At 48.9% G+C, this 14,261-nt stretch overlaps 1 protein-coding gene across 7 annotated transcripts in view; it reads right to left on the reverse strand.

Annotated features, from left to right (window-relative positions):
* Positions 1 to 5,456: 5,456 nt before the first annotated feature.
* Positions 5,457 to 14,261, reverse strand: part of RALGAPA2 (Ral GTPase activating protein catalytic subunit alpha 2) — a 322,083-nt gene continuing 313,278 nt past the window's right edge. For all 7 annotated transcript variants that reach the window (XM_045078460.1, XM_045078458.1, XM_045078459.1 and 4 more), the window contains 2 exons: positions 12,154 to 12,193; positions 5,457 to 8,816 (listed from right to left, as the gene is read on the reverse strand). In XM_045078460.1, the coding sequence (XP_044934395.1) occupies positions 12,189 to 12,193 (5 nt within the window). In that variant the 3' untranslated portion in view covers positions 5,457 to 8,816; positions 12,154 to 12,188. The remainder of the gene's footprint in view (positions 8,817 to 12,153; positions 12,194 to 14,261) is intronic.

Consider the following 14,261-nt stretch of genomic DNA (forward strand, 5'->3'; position numbering starts at 1 on the left):
GCTGACAGTCAGCACTGACTATGGACCCGGAGCTGATGCCTGCTCCCTCCAGCCTCAGAACATCTGTGTGCAAGCCCTGGGGAGAACAGAGGAGACTCTGTAGTTAACAGAGGTGTTACAGTCGTTTCAGGTGTACAATATAGTGATGTAAATTGATGTGGTCAGGGTCTGGAGGAAAAGGGTCTTCACCCATCTTCTTCGCCATTGTGCTGCTGAAAGCTCCATTAGAATGCGCCATTGTCTGCATGTGTCTTCTGCGTGTTGTCTTCCCCTCATCTTCAGACAACCATTAGGTCAATTATCATGACCATGTAGTGACAAATCATCCCCAAACTTGGTAGCTCAGAAGGACAGTAGTCATTTGCTACATTAGGTTGTTTCCGTGCATCAGGAATTCCGAAGCAACCTGGCGGAGGACTCTGGCTTGGGCTCCCTCATGGAAGGATGGTTCCATGTCAGCTGGAGCTGCGGTCCCATGCAGGATTGACTGGGGCCCGAGGACCCTCTTCTGGAATGACTCCCTCCCACGGCTGTCCATGTCCATAGCACCGCTTGGGTGTCCTCACTGCCTGGTGCCTGACTGTCCCCAGAGCAAGCCATCCAAGGGGCCACGGTGGGAGCTGCATTACCTTTACAACCTAATATCAGAAGCCACCCCATCACTTCTGCTGTATCCTCTAAGGGGCCACATCAGTCATCTCTGAATCGGTGTGGCAGGGACTACACAGCGGTATGGAGGCCTGGAGGCTATGATCACTGGGGCCATCTTTGATGCTGGTCACCACGATCAATATTATTATCCTAATACACAGGTGGGGAAGCAAGAGTCAGAATGGTTGGCGCTCAGGGACTCCAGGCCACCTTGAGAGTGCACAGCCGGAGGCCTCAGTCTCCCCCCCAACAAATATCTCATTTTAGTGTGGCTGAAATTCTACCTTTTGCGTGGATGCCCCTCTTTAAAATATTTTTCCTTTTCTGAAGCTGATAGGTAATTTAATGAGTCCCCAAACATGGGAAGACATAGATTCTAACTTCATGTTTTGTTTTGTTTTAAGATTTTATTTATTTATTTGAGAGAGAAAGAGACAGAGACAGAGAGCATGAGCAGGGCAGAAGGGCAGATGGAGAGGGAGAAGCAGACTCCCCTCTGAGCAGGGAGCTCAAAGCAAGGCTCGATCCCAGGACCCTGAAATTATGACCTGAGCTGAAGGCAGACACTCAACCAACTGAGCCACCAGGTGCCGCCCCCCTTCCCTGCCCCCCCTTTAAATATACAACTCCAAAACTGACTTTATAGAATTCTAGAACAATCAAATAATCTGTGAGGGCTAAAATGACATAAACTCTCTGAGTCAGTAATTTCACTGTTGGGAATTTGTGTTCTAGAATGAAAAGCAATGGTATGCCAGGCTTTACGTGGGATAGTGTTTGCTGCAGGCACATCTGTTATAACAGACATTGGAAACCACCTGAATGCCTACAGATGGGTTAAGAAAGGTACTTCTGTTTGGAGGAATAATACGCACCACTTAAAAAGGATAAATTAGGAGGACAGGTGCCCATGACATATTGCAAAGTTTAAAGAAGTTAGAATGGCATGTATTGTATGGTGCTTCTTCTGTACATAAGAAAGCCCTGTTATCTTCATGTGTGTTTGCATTATTCTGGAGAGTATCTGCTTGTCGACTAGATGGGGTGGGGGGTTAGAAAGAAGACAGATCATTAGTTTTTGAAGGAAAACATATATAGAAATACGCGGTGTAAAATACAAATCTGTACTTTTGCCATTTTGTTAAACTCTCATAGGTGGTTAGTGCATACATCTTCCCTGATCTGAGGTTTCTTACCGGCATCCTGCCCTCCTCATCAAGTAGAAACAGCTCCAAGGTGGCCTTTTCCTGGTTCCTTAAAGTGAAGATGCCCAGATTTCTCTGAAGGCAGGCTGTAGAAATAACTGTTTCTAGCGCACCCATAATCGGCCATCAACATGGAAGAAGAAATGGGGTGACATTTTGTAAAAGGAGGAGAAGATGAGACCATTAATGTGCAGCCCTGGCTGGTTCGAACTGTTCACGGCCGATTTGCGGCCAGTGCTCTGTAGGCTTGGCAGGGGGGAGATCTGTTATTGAGGCCTTCTGCCTGCACTTAGCCCAGCGGCCATTTCTCAGGGAATATTGATCAAAAGTACTCACCTCCACCATCTCAGGAGCCTAATGCAGTCCCTGCGTATTCATGTGAAAAAAAAAAAAAAAAAAAAAAAAAAAAAAAAGCTTTTCTTCGCCAGGCTATTTTCTGAAGTCAAAAAGATCCTTTTCAGGAGCTATAATAGCAAGCCCCTTCCCACTTCACACCCTCAGTGAGAGGCACACTCCAATTTTCAGACCCCCAGGACCCCACGTCAAGGTGGAAGCTGACAAGTGTGACCTCTTTATGTAGAATATTCTCCGTCAAACTCAACAAGCATTTTGCTGGAGGGATAGGTGGTAAATAGAAGTGGGAGATTAAAAATCACACCTGGACACAGGGAACTGGAAGAGAACTCTTATCCTGAGAGAATTTATTCATTTATTCTTTATTTCCCCCAAATAATGTTTTGAATAGAATTTTTGATTACAGACACAATGTCCTCTGATATATAAGGCAGGAATATCTTGGTATGAATGTACGAAAAACAAAAACAAAAAAACCCCAAACCAAAACCGAACATCTAGTCGGTGTTTTTCTTGTCAGACATGGTACAAAAGGGAGGATGCTAACTGGGACCCCTGATTTCTCATTTGTGCTTTAAGAGGCAAAATCTTCCAGACAAGTATTTCTAAATGTGGCAGCCTGTTACATATTCTCACCCCCTTCAGCTTATCTAATTTCATTTAGGATGGTAGAGACTTGGGTATTCCAAGTACTTTTAATTTAAAATGATAACAATTAAAAAAGAAGCAATCTCCAGTTCCAGAAAATTCTTTTATATCACCCAGAAAGAGCATCATTTCAGAGTTCCTGCTGTTTTGGTGGTTGTCATCGGCTGTTTTTGGAGGGCACATCTGAGAGCCTATTTGGGACCGAGAGGGTGGTGCTCTTGTTTAAAATGCCCCTGATTTCTGGGGCCGTCAGCAGGGCTTGTTGTCTGGGGTGAGGATGTGGTTTAAGCTGCAGTAGGCAGTGGGCAGGGAGACTCTGACCTCAGTTTTAGGAGCCAGTTTCTTTTTGCTTTGCTCAAGGGCCATCTTTTGGGGCATGTAATGACATTGATGTCTTTACCTTCTTAACTCCTCAAACATAAACCTTTTCTCGGAAACAACAAACAGAATATTGTGACCATACTGTGGCAAGAGCTCAATCATGCTGCGGATCTCTGTGTATAGAATGCAGTGGGACCTTCTAGAGTGTGGCACAAATCACCGTGTAATGACCTATCTGTTCTTGTTTCTGGTTCTTTGCCATCATCTGTGTTTCAGATCTGAAGATATGAGCAAAACCCCAAAGGTTTTCAGAGTAATAGAGAAAGGCCAGTCATAGCATCATCTTTTTTTGCCCTTTGGGAGTATCCCAGTAAAACAAGCTCTCCGATGCTGGAAAATGCTGGTCACTGTTGTGCCTGATCCAAGTGAGAGAAAGGTCAGGGTGGCTCCTGAGTTGGCCCCAGGAAAACTTTCACAGGGACCAGAAGGAACATGGAAACTACTAATAGTCTGTGCACCAATGAAGATCTGTGATTGCTGCTGATCAGAGGTGTGGTAAAAAAAAAAATGGCCTAGGAAACCTAGCTCCTTCTTGGAGCTCCACTTTCCAGCTGTGTGAGCCCCAGGGAGCCATCTTTGGTCCTCAGTTTCAGTAGCCACAGAAGGAGGTGGTTGGAGCCCACGCTTGACAGTCTAGCCGATAATCCTGGTAGACCAGATACACAGGGATGACGTTTACAGTGTGTTCCATCTCCCTGACCTTAGCTTTTTGATTTGAAAAATGAAATGCAGTTAAAACCATTTCCATTTACAGAAGGTAAATGATAATAGTTCCCCTTGACATAAACTGTTTAATAAATCAAAGGGGACTCAATTTAGATTATACACAGACACAAGACTATAACACTAGCTCAAATGTGTACACATGTGAACAAATAAATGTCCGAGTCTTATTGCTGAGGGATACTCTGCAGCAAAAGTAAAAAACAAGGCATTTTTCCAGTAATGGAGTATTTTATTGGCCAGGGTGTACCTTTAAGTTACTCTTTCTTTAGGCATCTGGCAAAAGCCAAGAAAGGTCGAGGAAAACATTACTTGTAGCAATGGTCCTTTTGGAACAATTGGAATTTGGATTCTTTTTGAAATTCTGCTGAAGGTCTTGCATAATTTGGTCCAAGATTTGATGAGCAATTTTTGAGAATGACTGGAAGTATGATGACTAGGATACCCTCCCCAACGCCTCCCCCGTCTTTTTGTTATAAATAGGACAATAAACTGCTTTGTGAGACTTCCATAACACTATCCTGTGAAATTCAAATGACTATTTCTAGATCTGAAAAGAATCCATAAATTATCCTGGAGGGATGGGGCCATCTACGAAGTGGGATCATTAGGAAGGGCGGGACACTACACTGAGCAGTTAGTTCCTCAGGGGCTCTTTGCTCTTGTTCCCTTCACTCCAGGGTACCTGTGCGGGATGGGGAGTACGGGCTGCCCAAAGCATCACAATGGTGTTGGTTCAGTGTCTCAATCCACATCTATATGTAGGTCAAGGTCCTTGAGAAGGCAAGGGAGACTTTAAAAATTAGATACTGAGGTTCTATCCAGACATGGTAGACCAGACGGAAATACCTATGAAGCTTCCTGAATGATTCTTGTGCACAACAAGGCTGGTAACCATGGCTTCTAGAAAACAGAGCTCTCAGATTGCATCAAGTTGTGTTCTATGAGGAAGCAAGTGGTACAAGCACTTCCTACCAGTCCAAGGCTTTAAAAGGCCACATCAGTTCAGGCTCTTCCTCGCTCCTGGGAAGGAACCTGGACCCTTTTTGAGGTCCCTGAAATGTCTTGTGTTACGGACTCAATAACTATTTGTGAAATGGACCAATGGTTGATTTTTAGGTAGCTCGACTGTCCAATATGTTGGAAGTACCCCAGTGCCCAGAGCATGGACTAGCCTAAGACGCTGGTGGAGACCATCTGGCCAGGCCGTTGAAACGTGACGGTTGGAGAGGTGAGACAGGGCCATCAATGGGGCCTCAACCACACCAACAGGGATTGGTATTACCATTTATCACCACTTACTCACAAAGACAAACACTCAAAGTCAGCCTCTTGCTCATCAGGGCTGGGGATTCCCTACTGACTTTACGTAAACATATTTGTAAATTTCCCCGGAGTGGTACTGGCTACCATTTTGGATACATAATTAAGTTTTGGTTTGGAAAAAAAAAAAAGGCTTTTGAGCAACTCTGATAAAACAGAACACAAGCCATCTTTTGTGAGATGCCAGGATAAACTTTATTTTCCTAGAAACTATAATGAAAACGAAAGAAACATGCACCTAAGTGCTGTGTTTCTACTTTATTAAATCATCACAGTAAATCAGAATGAAAGAGAGGTGGGTAGACTGGAGAGTCGAGCGGCAGTCATCAGCGGAGCTGTGTGCTTTTCCGGGTAGGCACACGCCTGCAAGGGCGGACTGTATGAAGGGGTCCAGCCCACCGAGGCCTAAACCCAGATGTGGGGCATGAGGCAATTAAATAAGAGAGAGCAAAATAAAGAGCAAATGACATCCTATAACTTAATTCCCCATATTTATCGGTTTCTCTTTCTTATTTACATAAACTAAATGTTGTCGACCTGAACTCCTAAGAAAACATTCACTTAATGTGTATATCATACACAGGTACTGAGTGCAGCTAGAACAGTGGTTGTTTCATGTCGAATTTCCCTCCAGTAGATACAGACACGACGCAGTCCCATGTGAGACGTCACAGTAAGTTGAGCTCCAGCTTCCAGACGATACAGACGGACCTGGAAGGGAAGCGCAGGCTGCCACACTGGGAGGAAGGTCAGGAAGACGTGATTTGCATGGTCTGTGGATCTGAGTGATCTCTTGTTCAGAAGGCTGGGGGTCCCGTCCGTCAGCCCCTCTTGTGAAGACAAGACTTGCCTCCCCTTCCTCCCTTGGCTTTTAGCAAACTGCAGCCGTCACTGCATGAAGACACCATGACAGTCACTTACCCAAGCGAAATTTCCTTACTACTGTCTACTACTTCAGATTTTACTATTTTTAAGAAGTCATCGTTTTGTTTTTTTAAAGTACAAAAACCTTCTTAGTAAGGCTATGGGACATCAGCTTTGCTTTGGACGGAAATCAGTGTGTGCAGAGATCAGTGTGAAGAGAAGTGGGGGGACAGGCTTGGCCCTGCCCAAGATCCAGCAAATCTTACCCATTTGGGGCTGATTAGGGCCACTTTTGCTCACAGATGGCTGACCTACTAATGTGACGAGTCAGCACTGGGACTCAGGTGGGTCCCCGCTGGATGAGTGACCCTCCATTATTTTGCTGGAAAGGCATTTATTGCAAAAAGCACAATATTTGCTTTTCTAAGTGAAGAAAAAAAAAAAAAGAACTTGATCATCTCAATTTTCCACCCCAAATAACAAAAATGATTCAGGTCCACGTGATTGTAAGCAAACCTGGCTGCTAGGTTTCCTGTTTCCCTATTCCACACCAATGCTGCTGCTGACAGCAGTAGGCTCAGAAGCAGCTCCAGTCCCCAAACCGTGGGTCTTAGGGATGTTAAAATCAGTAGGAATGACAGGAAAGGTCTAGGTATTTGCTGCCTACAACTTAATTTCCCATTTGCAGGATAGGAGGACTGGTTCTGAGAGATAAAATGGAATCATGAAATAGGGAAGTTCAGTGCGACTTCTGCCACAGGGGATTTCTAGAGCCTGGAAATGAAATGTCCTCCCAGAAGCTACTGGCTGTCAGAGCCTGCCTGGGATTCTGGAGCCCAGGTACGGGTGATGTGCTCCCCTACAGGAATGAGGTCTGGGCACTTTGTAAATATCCAGTGGAGCAACTCAACACGAGTCTGGAGTCTGAGCGACAGCGGACAAACTGTGCAGACCCGAAAGTCCAAATTATTAAAAAGATAGCGGTGGGCAGCTGGGGCAGGGTTGGAGAAGATAAGAATCGTGGCATTTGCTGACACAACAGAAAATGCTGTGACATTCGTGGCTTCATGCCACGAAGCCCCCAGTGAGCCAACCAACTGGGCCCATTTACCGAACAGCCCAAAGTGACTAAGGCTTACTTCTCTTTCTTTCAGGTTCGGGTAACCTCCAAGACACTGTCTGTGAGCCTGGGCCTCATGCCCTACCTGCAGTCCTCTCTAAAGCTGAAAAACAAGTTCTCTCTAGACTTAGAAGGTCTATCCTTCCCTAGGAATTTCTCGATCCTTCCTCAATTGTCCCGTAAGCAAGCCTGGCTCCTGGGTCTGCTTGTTTCTCTCCAGCAAGGGTCAGGTACCAGCCAAAACAACGCAACGGCGGATGGAAAGAAGTGACTGGTCAGTGAAAACGGCCACTCTGATGGACTGAGAGGGCTCAGCGGACTCACCAGGAAGGGGACCAAAGCTGCCAGGGGGGACACATAAGTGGGCACAGAGCAGAGAGGCAGAGGGTTAAGGGAGGCAGGGAAGCACCCTTTCAGGGACCGATCTTTCTTGGGTTCCTAGTGCCTGTGTTCTATGTGCTGCCCACCCATCCCTTCTGGAGATGGGCTGCAGGCCTAGGTGAGAGGCAGAGGGCCAGAGAGCTCTTCCTAACTGAAGTTCCTGTCACTGACACCCTCAGACACCCAGCAAGGATGCTGGCCAAGCACAGCTGGAAGTTCGAGCTTTTCATTTCTTTTTCTTCTTTTTAAACAGATTCAACATGCCTTTCTTGGAATCAAAGGGGTAGAAAGCCCCCATTTGTGCCATGGCCCTCCCCCAGCAGTGGACAGGAGAGCACAACTGCAGGGCAAAGCTTCTGGAGGCAGAGGGACATCACAAGGGTGGGGGGGGACTGTCTCAAACTAGCTTCTGTGTTGGTGTGCTCCTGTGTGTTGATGTGGGGGCTGTGCTGAGCTGGGCCCTGGAAGCTTCCTGACCTACAGGTGCTTTCATAGGGATAGGACCCTGTTTCCTCCAGGATGGCTGGAAAAACCTCTTCCCAGTTAGTGGGCATCAGGCACCAGGTGGAAAACACTCAGCAACTCAGATAAAACTTCTCCTGGGCCAAAGACCCTAGGGAAAGCCAATTTCCATGATGATGAAATTTTTGAGTAAACCATAAATCCTAACATTAAGACCTAGTGAAATCAATGCAGAGAAAATTCCTCAGTTTAACAGCTGTTTTGCCAGCCCTTCTGTGAATCTTGCTTGGGTTTATAAACAACTCGGGGTATAGAAACCAGTTGCTCTCCACCCCTTCCCTAAAGCCCAGAATCTTCTCCTGTCATCCCAGCCGGGAGCAATGGCATCAATGCCCACGAGAGTGGGTCTGTCTCTGGTTGTTGGCGACCTTCCCCTCTTCTTCTTTGGAAGCTCAAGTTTCGTGAGGTTCTAGGGCAAGACGACACGGCCCGGTGAGAAAATCCAGCCTGCGGCATTCTGGTGGGGTTCCCCTTTAATTTCGGATGCTTGTTAATGGGAAGATGTGTCGAGGACACGGGCAGAGCAGTCATGTTTCCCGGAGTCTCTGTGTTTGGGGGTTCGGGGTGGGGGAAGGGGGCGTCTCATTGATCTCCTCCTTGCCAAGAGGTGCCATGAGTAGGCACTCAGGCTGGTGGCCAGGGTCCTGCAAGGGAAGCAGAGAAAAGCCAAGTCACGGCACCAGGAGAGGCCCTGAGGGCACAGATCCAAGAAGAACCTGTGGTCCTCAGGACACATGGCACCACTTCCTCAGAAAGGCTTTGATGATCTCCCTTTGTCACTGGGGCAGAGATGTTTGCTGAGTGAATCAATACGTGAATGTCTGTCCTCCGGATCTTTACTCTAGACTCTCGGGCAGCAGAACCAAGCTATGAGTCTTCCTGAAATTCACCTGGCCTCACCATCCCATCCACAAGCGAAGAATGAAGAGAAAAAGCCCCTCATTGCAGTAAGGGGAAGAGGAGCCAGGGAGGCAGCAGCATGGCCCAGACAGAGTCCATGAAGAAGCCAGGACAACTTGATGGACAGCTTCAGGGACCCCTGCCTGTGTTATTATTTACGTGCATTTACATATTGATATTCACCTGATGAGTTATAACTGGATTATTCCCCAAAGGGTCTGAGAGAGGGCTCAGGACCAAATTGCTTGCCAGAATGGGTCCAGATGAGCATAGCGCTATTTAACACTAGAGGGAAGAGGAGTAGAATCCAAGCGAGCGTGTCTGCACCTTTCCCCCTCCCCAGGGCAGCTGCGAGGGTGCTCAGAGGAATCCAGGAAAGCCTGCTGCAACACCCAGCCCCAGTTGCTGCTAGAGTCTGGTCTCCCCCGGGGCCAGGCTGTGAGGGAGAGGCTCTGTTTCATCACCCCTCTTCCCCCGCAAGCTATTTTTAAGCTGGCTGTGTTATACCCCAAGCTTCCGGGCTCCAAACAAACCCCAGAAGCAGGCTTTCTGTCCTCCTCCCAGCATGCTTCACTTCCAGGGGTTTGGCCTTTGAAATTTTTATTATTATTGGCATTTGCGATTAATTGATGTAAGTTGTCTTATTCACAGACAACATCTTTTCTCATTTTCTGACCTTACCTTATTGTTTCTAGGAAGAGCCTCTGAAATCAATACCCACAAACATGCTTGGGCCTGAGAAGATGGCCTTCCCTAGTGGGTTCCCAATTCCAGCGCCTTAAGATGCCCACCGTGGAGGGGGGTGGCTCTACCATCTCTTTTTTTTTTTTTTTAAGATTTTATTTATTTATTTGACAGAGAGAGATCACAAGTAGGCAGAGAGGCAGGCAGAGAGAGAGAGAGGAGGAAGCAGGCTCCCTGCTGAGCAGAAAGCCCGATGCGGGACTCGGTCCCAGGACCCTGAGATCATGACCTGAGCCGAAGGCAGCGGCTTAACCCACTGAGCCACCCAGGCGCCCCAGCTCTACCATCTCTTGACTGCCAGTCTGGTCCCTGTAAGGCCGGGCAGAGAGAGGAAATGTCTGGGGTTCTCATCTTTTAAAAAACAGGCTGCTTTTGACAAAGGCAGTACAGCTATACTGACCTCCATGATAGAGATGGCATTGGTAAAAGGTCTCTCTCTCTCTGTCCCCTCTGGACACAGGGGTGAACAAACCTGATTCAATCCTAGATGATGTTCCATTTTGAAACACTTTCACTTTGAATTGTCCAAGATTTTGCATTTCTCACTAGGAGCCACTCTACCCAGTATTGTAATCAGATCGATTGGGAGAGAGGGAAGGAAAAAGAAAATAAAAAGCTAGCAAATGAAAAAGATGAAATGATGTTCAAAGCTATGATATTAAATGAAAGAGTAATTGTAGATGGGAAGGAAATATCGAACACCCCCAGTTGGGGAGGGCAAAGGGGGGGTGTTGCATGCTGCTTTCCAGCAGTGGGGCAGGATGGCAGGCAGACAGACGGACAGCAGGTAGACAGAGGGACGGCAGGCAGGCAGCGGACTTTGAGGAATGCATGAAGTTCTGCAAAACGAACACCACCACCACCCCCCCTCCCCGCAACGAAAGCCGAGCCCCCCCCACAGCCAGAGACTGCGTGGCAGTGCCCTTGCATTCCTCCAGTCCCCTTCTTCCCCACTCTAGCACATCCCCAGCCTGTGATGGCTCCTGCTGTGCCCACTGCACCCCGTGATTGATGGGGAGGCGGCAGCTGGGGAATGGGTTGGTGGGCCACAAAGGAGGTAATTCCACTCGCAAGCTGCCGGCAGCCGCTCCACTCTGTTCGGCCCTTTCCTCCTGCTGGAAGCCGGGGGTCTGTTCCAAGGGCACTCAAGCCCCACTTGGCTGCTCTGTAGTAGGAGCGGGAGAGGACGCATGCATATGGGGTCCCAGCCCATAAAGACTTCTGCAGGAGGCCCCCACTCTGGAGAGCACTGGATAGCCCCACTCTCCTCCACCCACCACGAGCACTGGGGTTGGTGGGGGCACATTGCCTCTGGGAGCTCAAGCCAGTGGGCCTGGTTTGGAACAGTTCTGGGACTGAGCCAAAGCTGCAGCTGAGGGCACAAGAAAGGGCTGCTGGGCGGTAGGGTCGGCTCGCTGTGGCAGGGACTGCTCGTCTGCTCTGCAGGTGGAGGAGGGTGATGCTGTGGATGAACCCACAAGTCTAGATGCTAACATTCCATCTGCGTAGCTCCTGAGATGGTGATGGGCATCTGTGCCATGCGTTCCTCTGTGATGACACGGTTAATAAATGACAGCTCACTGGTGTCCTCCCGTATTATTGTGAACATCATCACCATCTGGTCTCTCTTCCACCTGTGAGCCCACGAGTTGGTGCAGCCCCGGCTGCCTCCGGCCAGCACTGCTACAAGGTGGCACCGGGACGGGCCTGGACCTCAAAGCCAGGGCAGAAAGGAGAAGCCCACGGAGGTCACACCTGCTGCCGCCAGCCTGCCCTCTGGGTCCTCAACTGCAGCCCATCCCCGGTTCTCCACCCTCTGTGTTCCCCCAGCTTTTGTCTTCTTCCTCCCCCAGCTGTTCCATTCAACAGCCCCCCAGACAACCTGCCCTCCCTGCACGGAGGCCTCGGAGGCGCCCATTAAGGCAAGCGGTCAAAGGCCGGCCCAGCACGTGCCACATCTTATCAGCCCATCTCAACATCCTGCTCCTCCTGGCTTGGGCAACAAAAAAGAGGGCGGCCCCTTGGTCCACGGGCTCCCTGTGGCCCCGCACACAAAAGGGCGGGTGACAAAGACATTTTCTGGGATGGCAGGTGTTGGTGTCGGATTCCCCGCAGAGCGCACGGGCAGAAGAAAGGCGAGGCTGGGTTTCCCCGGGCAGCACAGACATGCAGGGGCAGGAGTGTGGGCAGGGCCCCTCGGGAGGGAAGGTGGGAGGCAGCAGGCACTCGAGGGGACATTTCAGCACGGGGTTAGCCCTGGATGGAGGCGGGTTAGTGAATTCATGCACCCCTACCCGACAGCACAGTGACTGGGCAAATCCCAAGCCTCAGTCTTACCTTGCTCAAACATGGCAATGAGATCTTGACATATTTTAATCTGAAAGGAGAGAACATGAAATCAAATGAATACAAGCCCAGTAAACCCACAGCCCAACCTGATAATGAACACAGTGCTAATAATACATTTATTCCTGTGCTGCTTGGGTGTTGTCACAGCTTTGGAGATCATTACGAACTGAAAAGTCACTTAAAATTCTCCTTGGCAGGACAGAATTCTAGCTGCCATCACATTTATAGATGTGAAATGAGAAAGACAATAGCGTTTCTAGGATGTGTTGTGTAGATGCTGCTGGGAGCTCCATGGGCACCAGGCAGCACTGACCACAGGTCCCTTTTCCTGTCACCCCTTATCTGCAGACTGATTTGGTCGAAAATACATCAAAAATAAGAATGTTCAAGAGGAGCATTTGGAATTCAGTAGATGACCTGAAAAAAATACTTGCCAGGCTCTAAGTGTGCAAGTTTGTGTGCCTCTTCATTTCATTTCACAGGTTTCTGAGGTGTACACAGTGTGTTAATTCAGTACTAGTGTCAACGGTGATGTGACAATCCCCAGGGAGGAGGCAGGCAGCCTGCTCCATAGTAGGCAGCTGGGAAGGGGGCCCTGCTGTGGTGAGATCGGACTGCAAGCTCACCCTCCCGCCCAGAGCAGGAGGATCTCAGTAGTCAAGCTGACCCCGACACAGGATCCGAGTTTTATGGACTTGGTGACAGGTTTTCTTAATTTCCCCCACCCCTCCCACAGACAGTATATTTCCTAGTGGGTTTCCCTTAGCAAGTCCTCAGCCTCATTCTCTACCAGGCATAGCTCCTCACCCCAACCCCCATGCCACTCCTGAATTCAGTGTCACTAGACCACCATCAAATCTGGACAAAGGATATTCATCAGTGACACGGACTGCTGTCTGCTCAGCCGCAGTTGTAAACTTGGATTGTCTATTGATCCTGCCTGCCAAGGTTGGCACGGGGAGCAGGGCCAGTTTCTAAGACGATGGTTCAGAAGGCTGTCAGAAGGACCACTGACATACTGTTAAGTGGCGTTCTCCAGAAGAAATGTGCACCTCTACAATCTGTTGAAAATTCATCCCCTCTGCAGAATTATTTGGGGTTAGGAATTTCAGGATAAATGGCCTGCTCCTTCTCTATACGTTGATAGTGCTCTAGCCCAGAGGAAGTGCTTGCGACTGGCTGCTTGCTGGTAACAGACTAGAATGTTTTCCATGGATCCTGGATAACACAATGATCTCGATTTCCTGCTTTCTCCCAATGCACTGTGCTGTGCACAGTGTGGCACCCATTTCTGTGCACGGAAAATGGCAGGCGTACAACATCTCTCCGAAGGTCTCTCTTCTTTCAGTTGGGGAGGCCCAGCTTTTCAGGGTAGCCCCCCGCTACCTACCCTCTCCAGTGTGAGCAAAGGGTCTCTTCATGAAGGGACTCCTTGGCCTCCCTCCGCTGCAACCTCTTCAGCGCTGGTTATGCTGGGCGTACCAAGAAAGCAGATGGCGCAGCTAACAATGGATGACTTGTTTGTAATTGCTGATGAGGACTGGTTTGCTCCTCTCCCCAGTGCGTCCCCAGATGCAGCCTGGTGTGGTGTGCTGGACCAAACAGAATGTCTCAGCAACTGCCAGTCCATGGGTGAGTTAAGGAGATGCAAAGACAGAGACAGTTGGAGGCTGCCTTAATTATTCCGTGGGGCTCAAATGTCACTTGCCCTTGACACACAGGCAGTGCTACTGAAGGGTGGGGGCCTGCACTTGGAACAGAGGAGTAGGGCTGTCAGCTTCCTGATACGTCCCTGGGGGTGAGCGTGAGGTACCTGCTAGCCCGGGCAGCATTGGAAGGCACCAGTCGAGAGTACATGGGGTGTGGAGAGGAGGGACGGGAAGGAAACAGTAGGCCTGTGATGCTTAGGGGGATGTGGGAGAGATACAGAGCGTAATTACTTCATCTTTTCATCAACTGGGCACGTGAGATGTGCCAGGTTCTGTTCCAGGCTCTTGGTTACAGCTGTGAACAAAGCAGATGAAGCTCCTGCCTGTGGGGGGCTTTGGTGGCTGAGCTGTGGCCTGCATTCTAGCAGAGTGGTACCACCCCTTGGG

The sequence above is a fragment of the Mustela putorius genome, unplaced genomic scaffold (genome assembly GCF_011764305.1).
Source record: "Mustela putorius furo isolate JIRA1106 unplaced genomic scaffold, ASM1176430v1.1 tig00000253_pilon_pilon_pilon, whole genome shotgun sequence".
NCBI classification, from domain to species: Eukaryota; Metazoa; Chordata; class Mammalia; order Carnivora; family Mustelidae; genus Mustela; species Mustela putorius.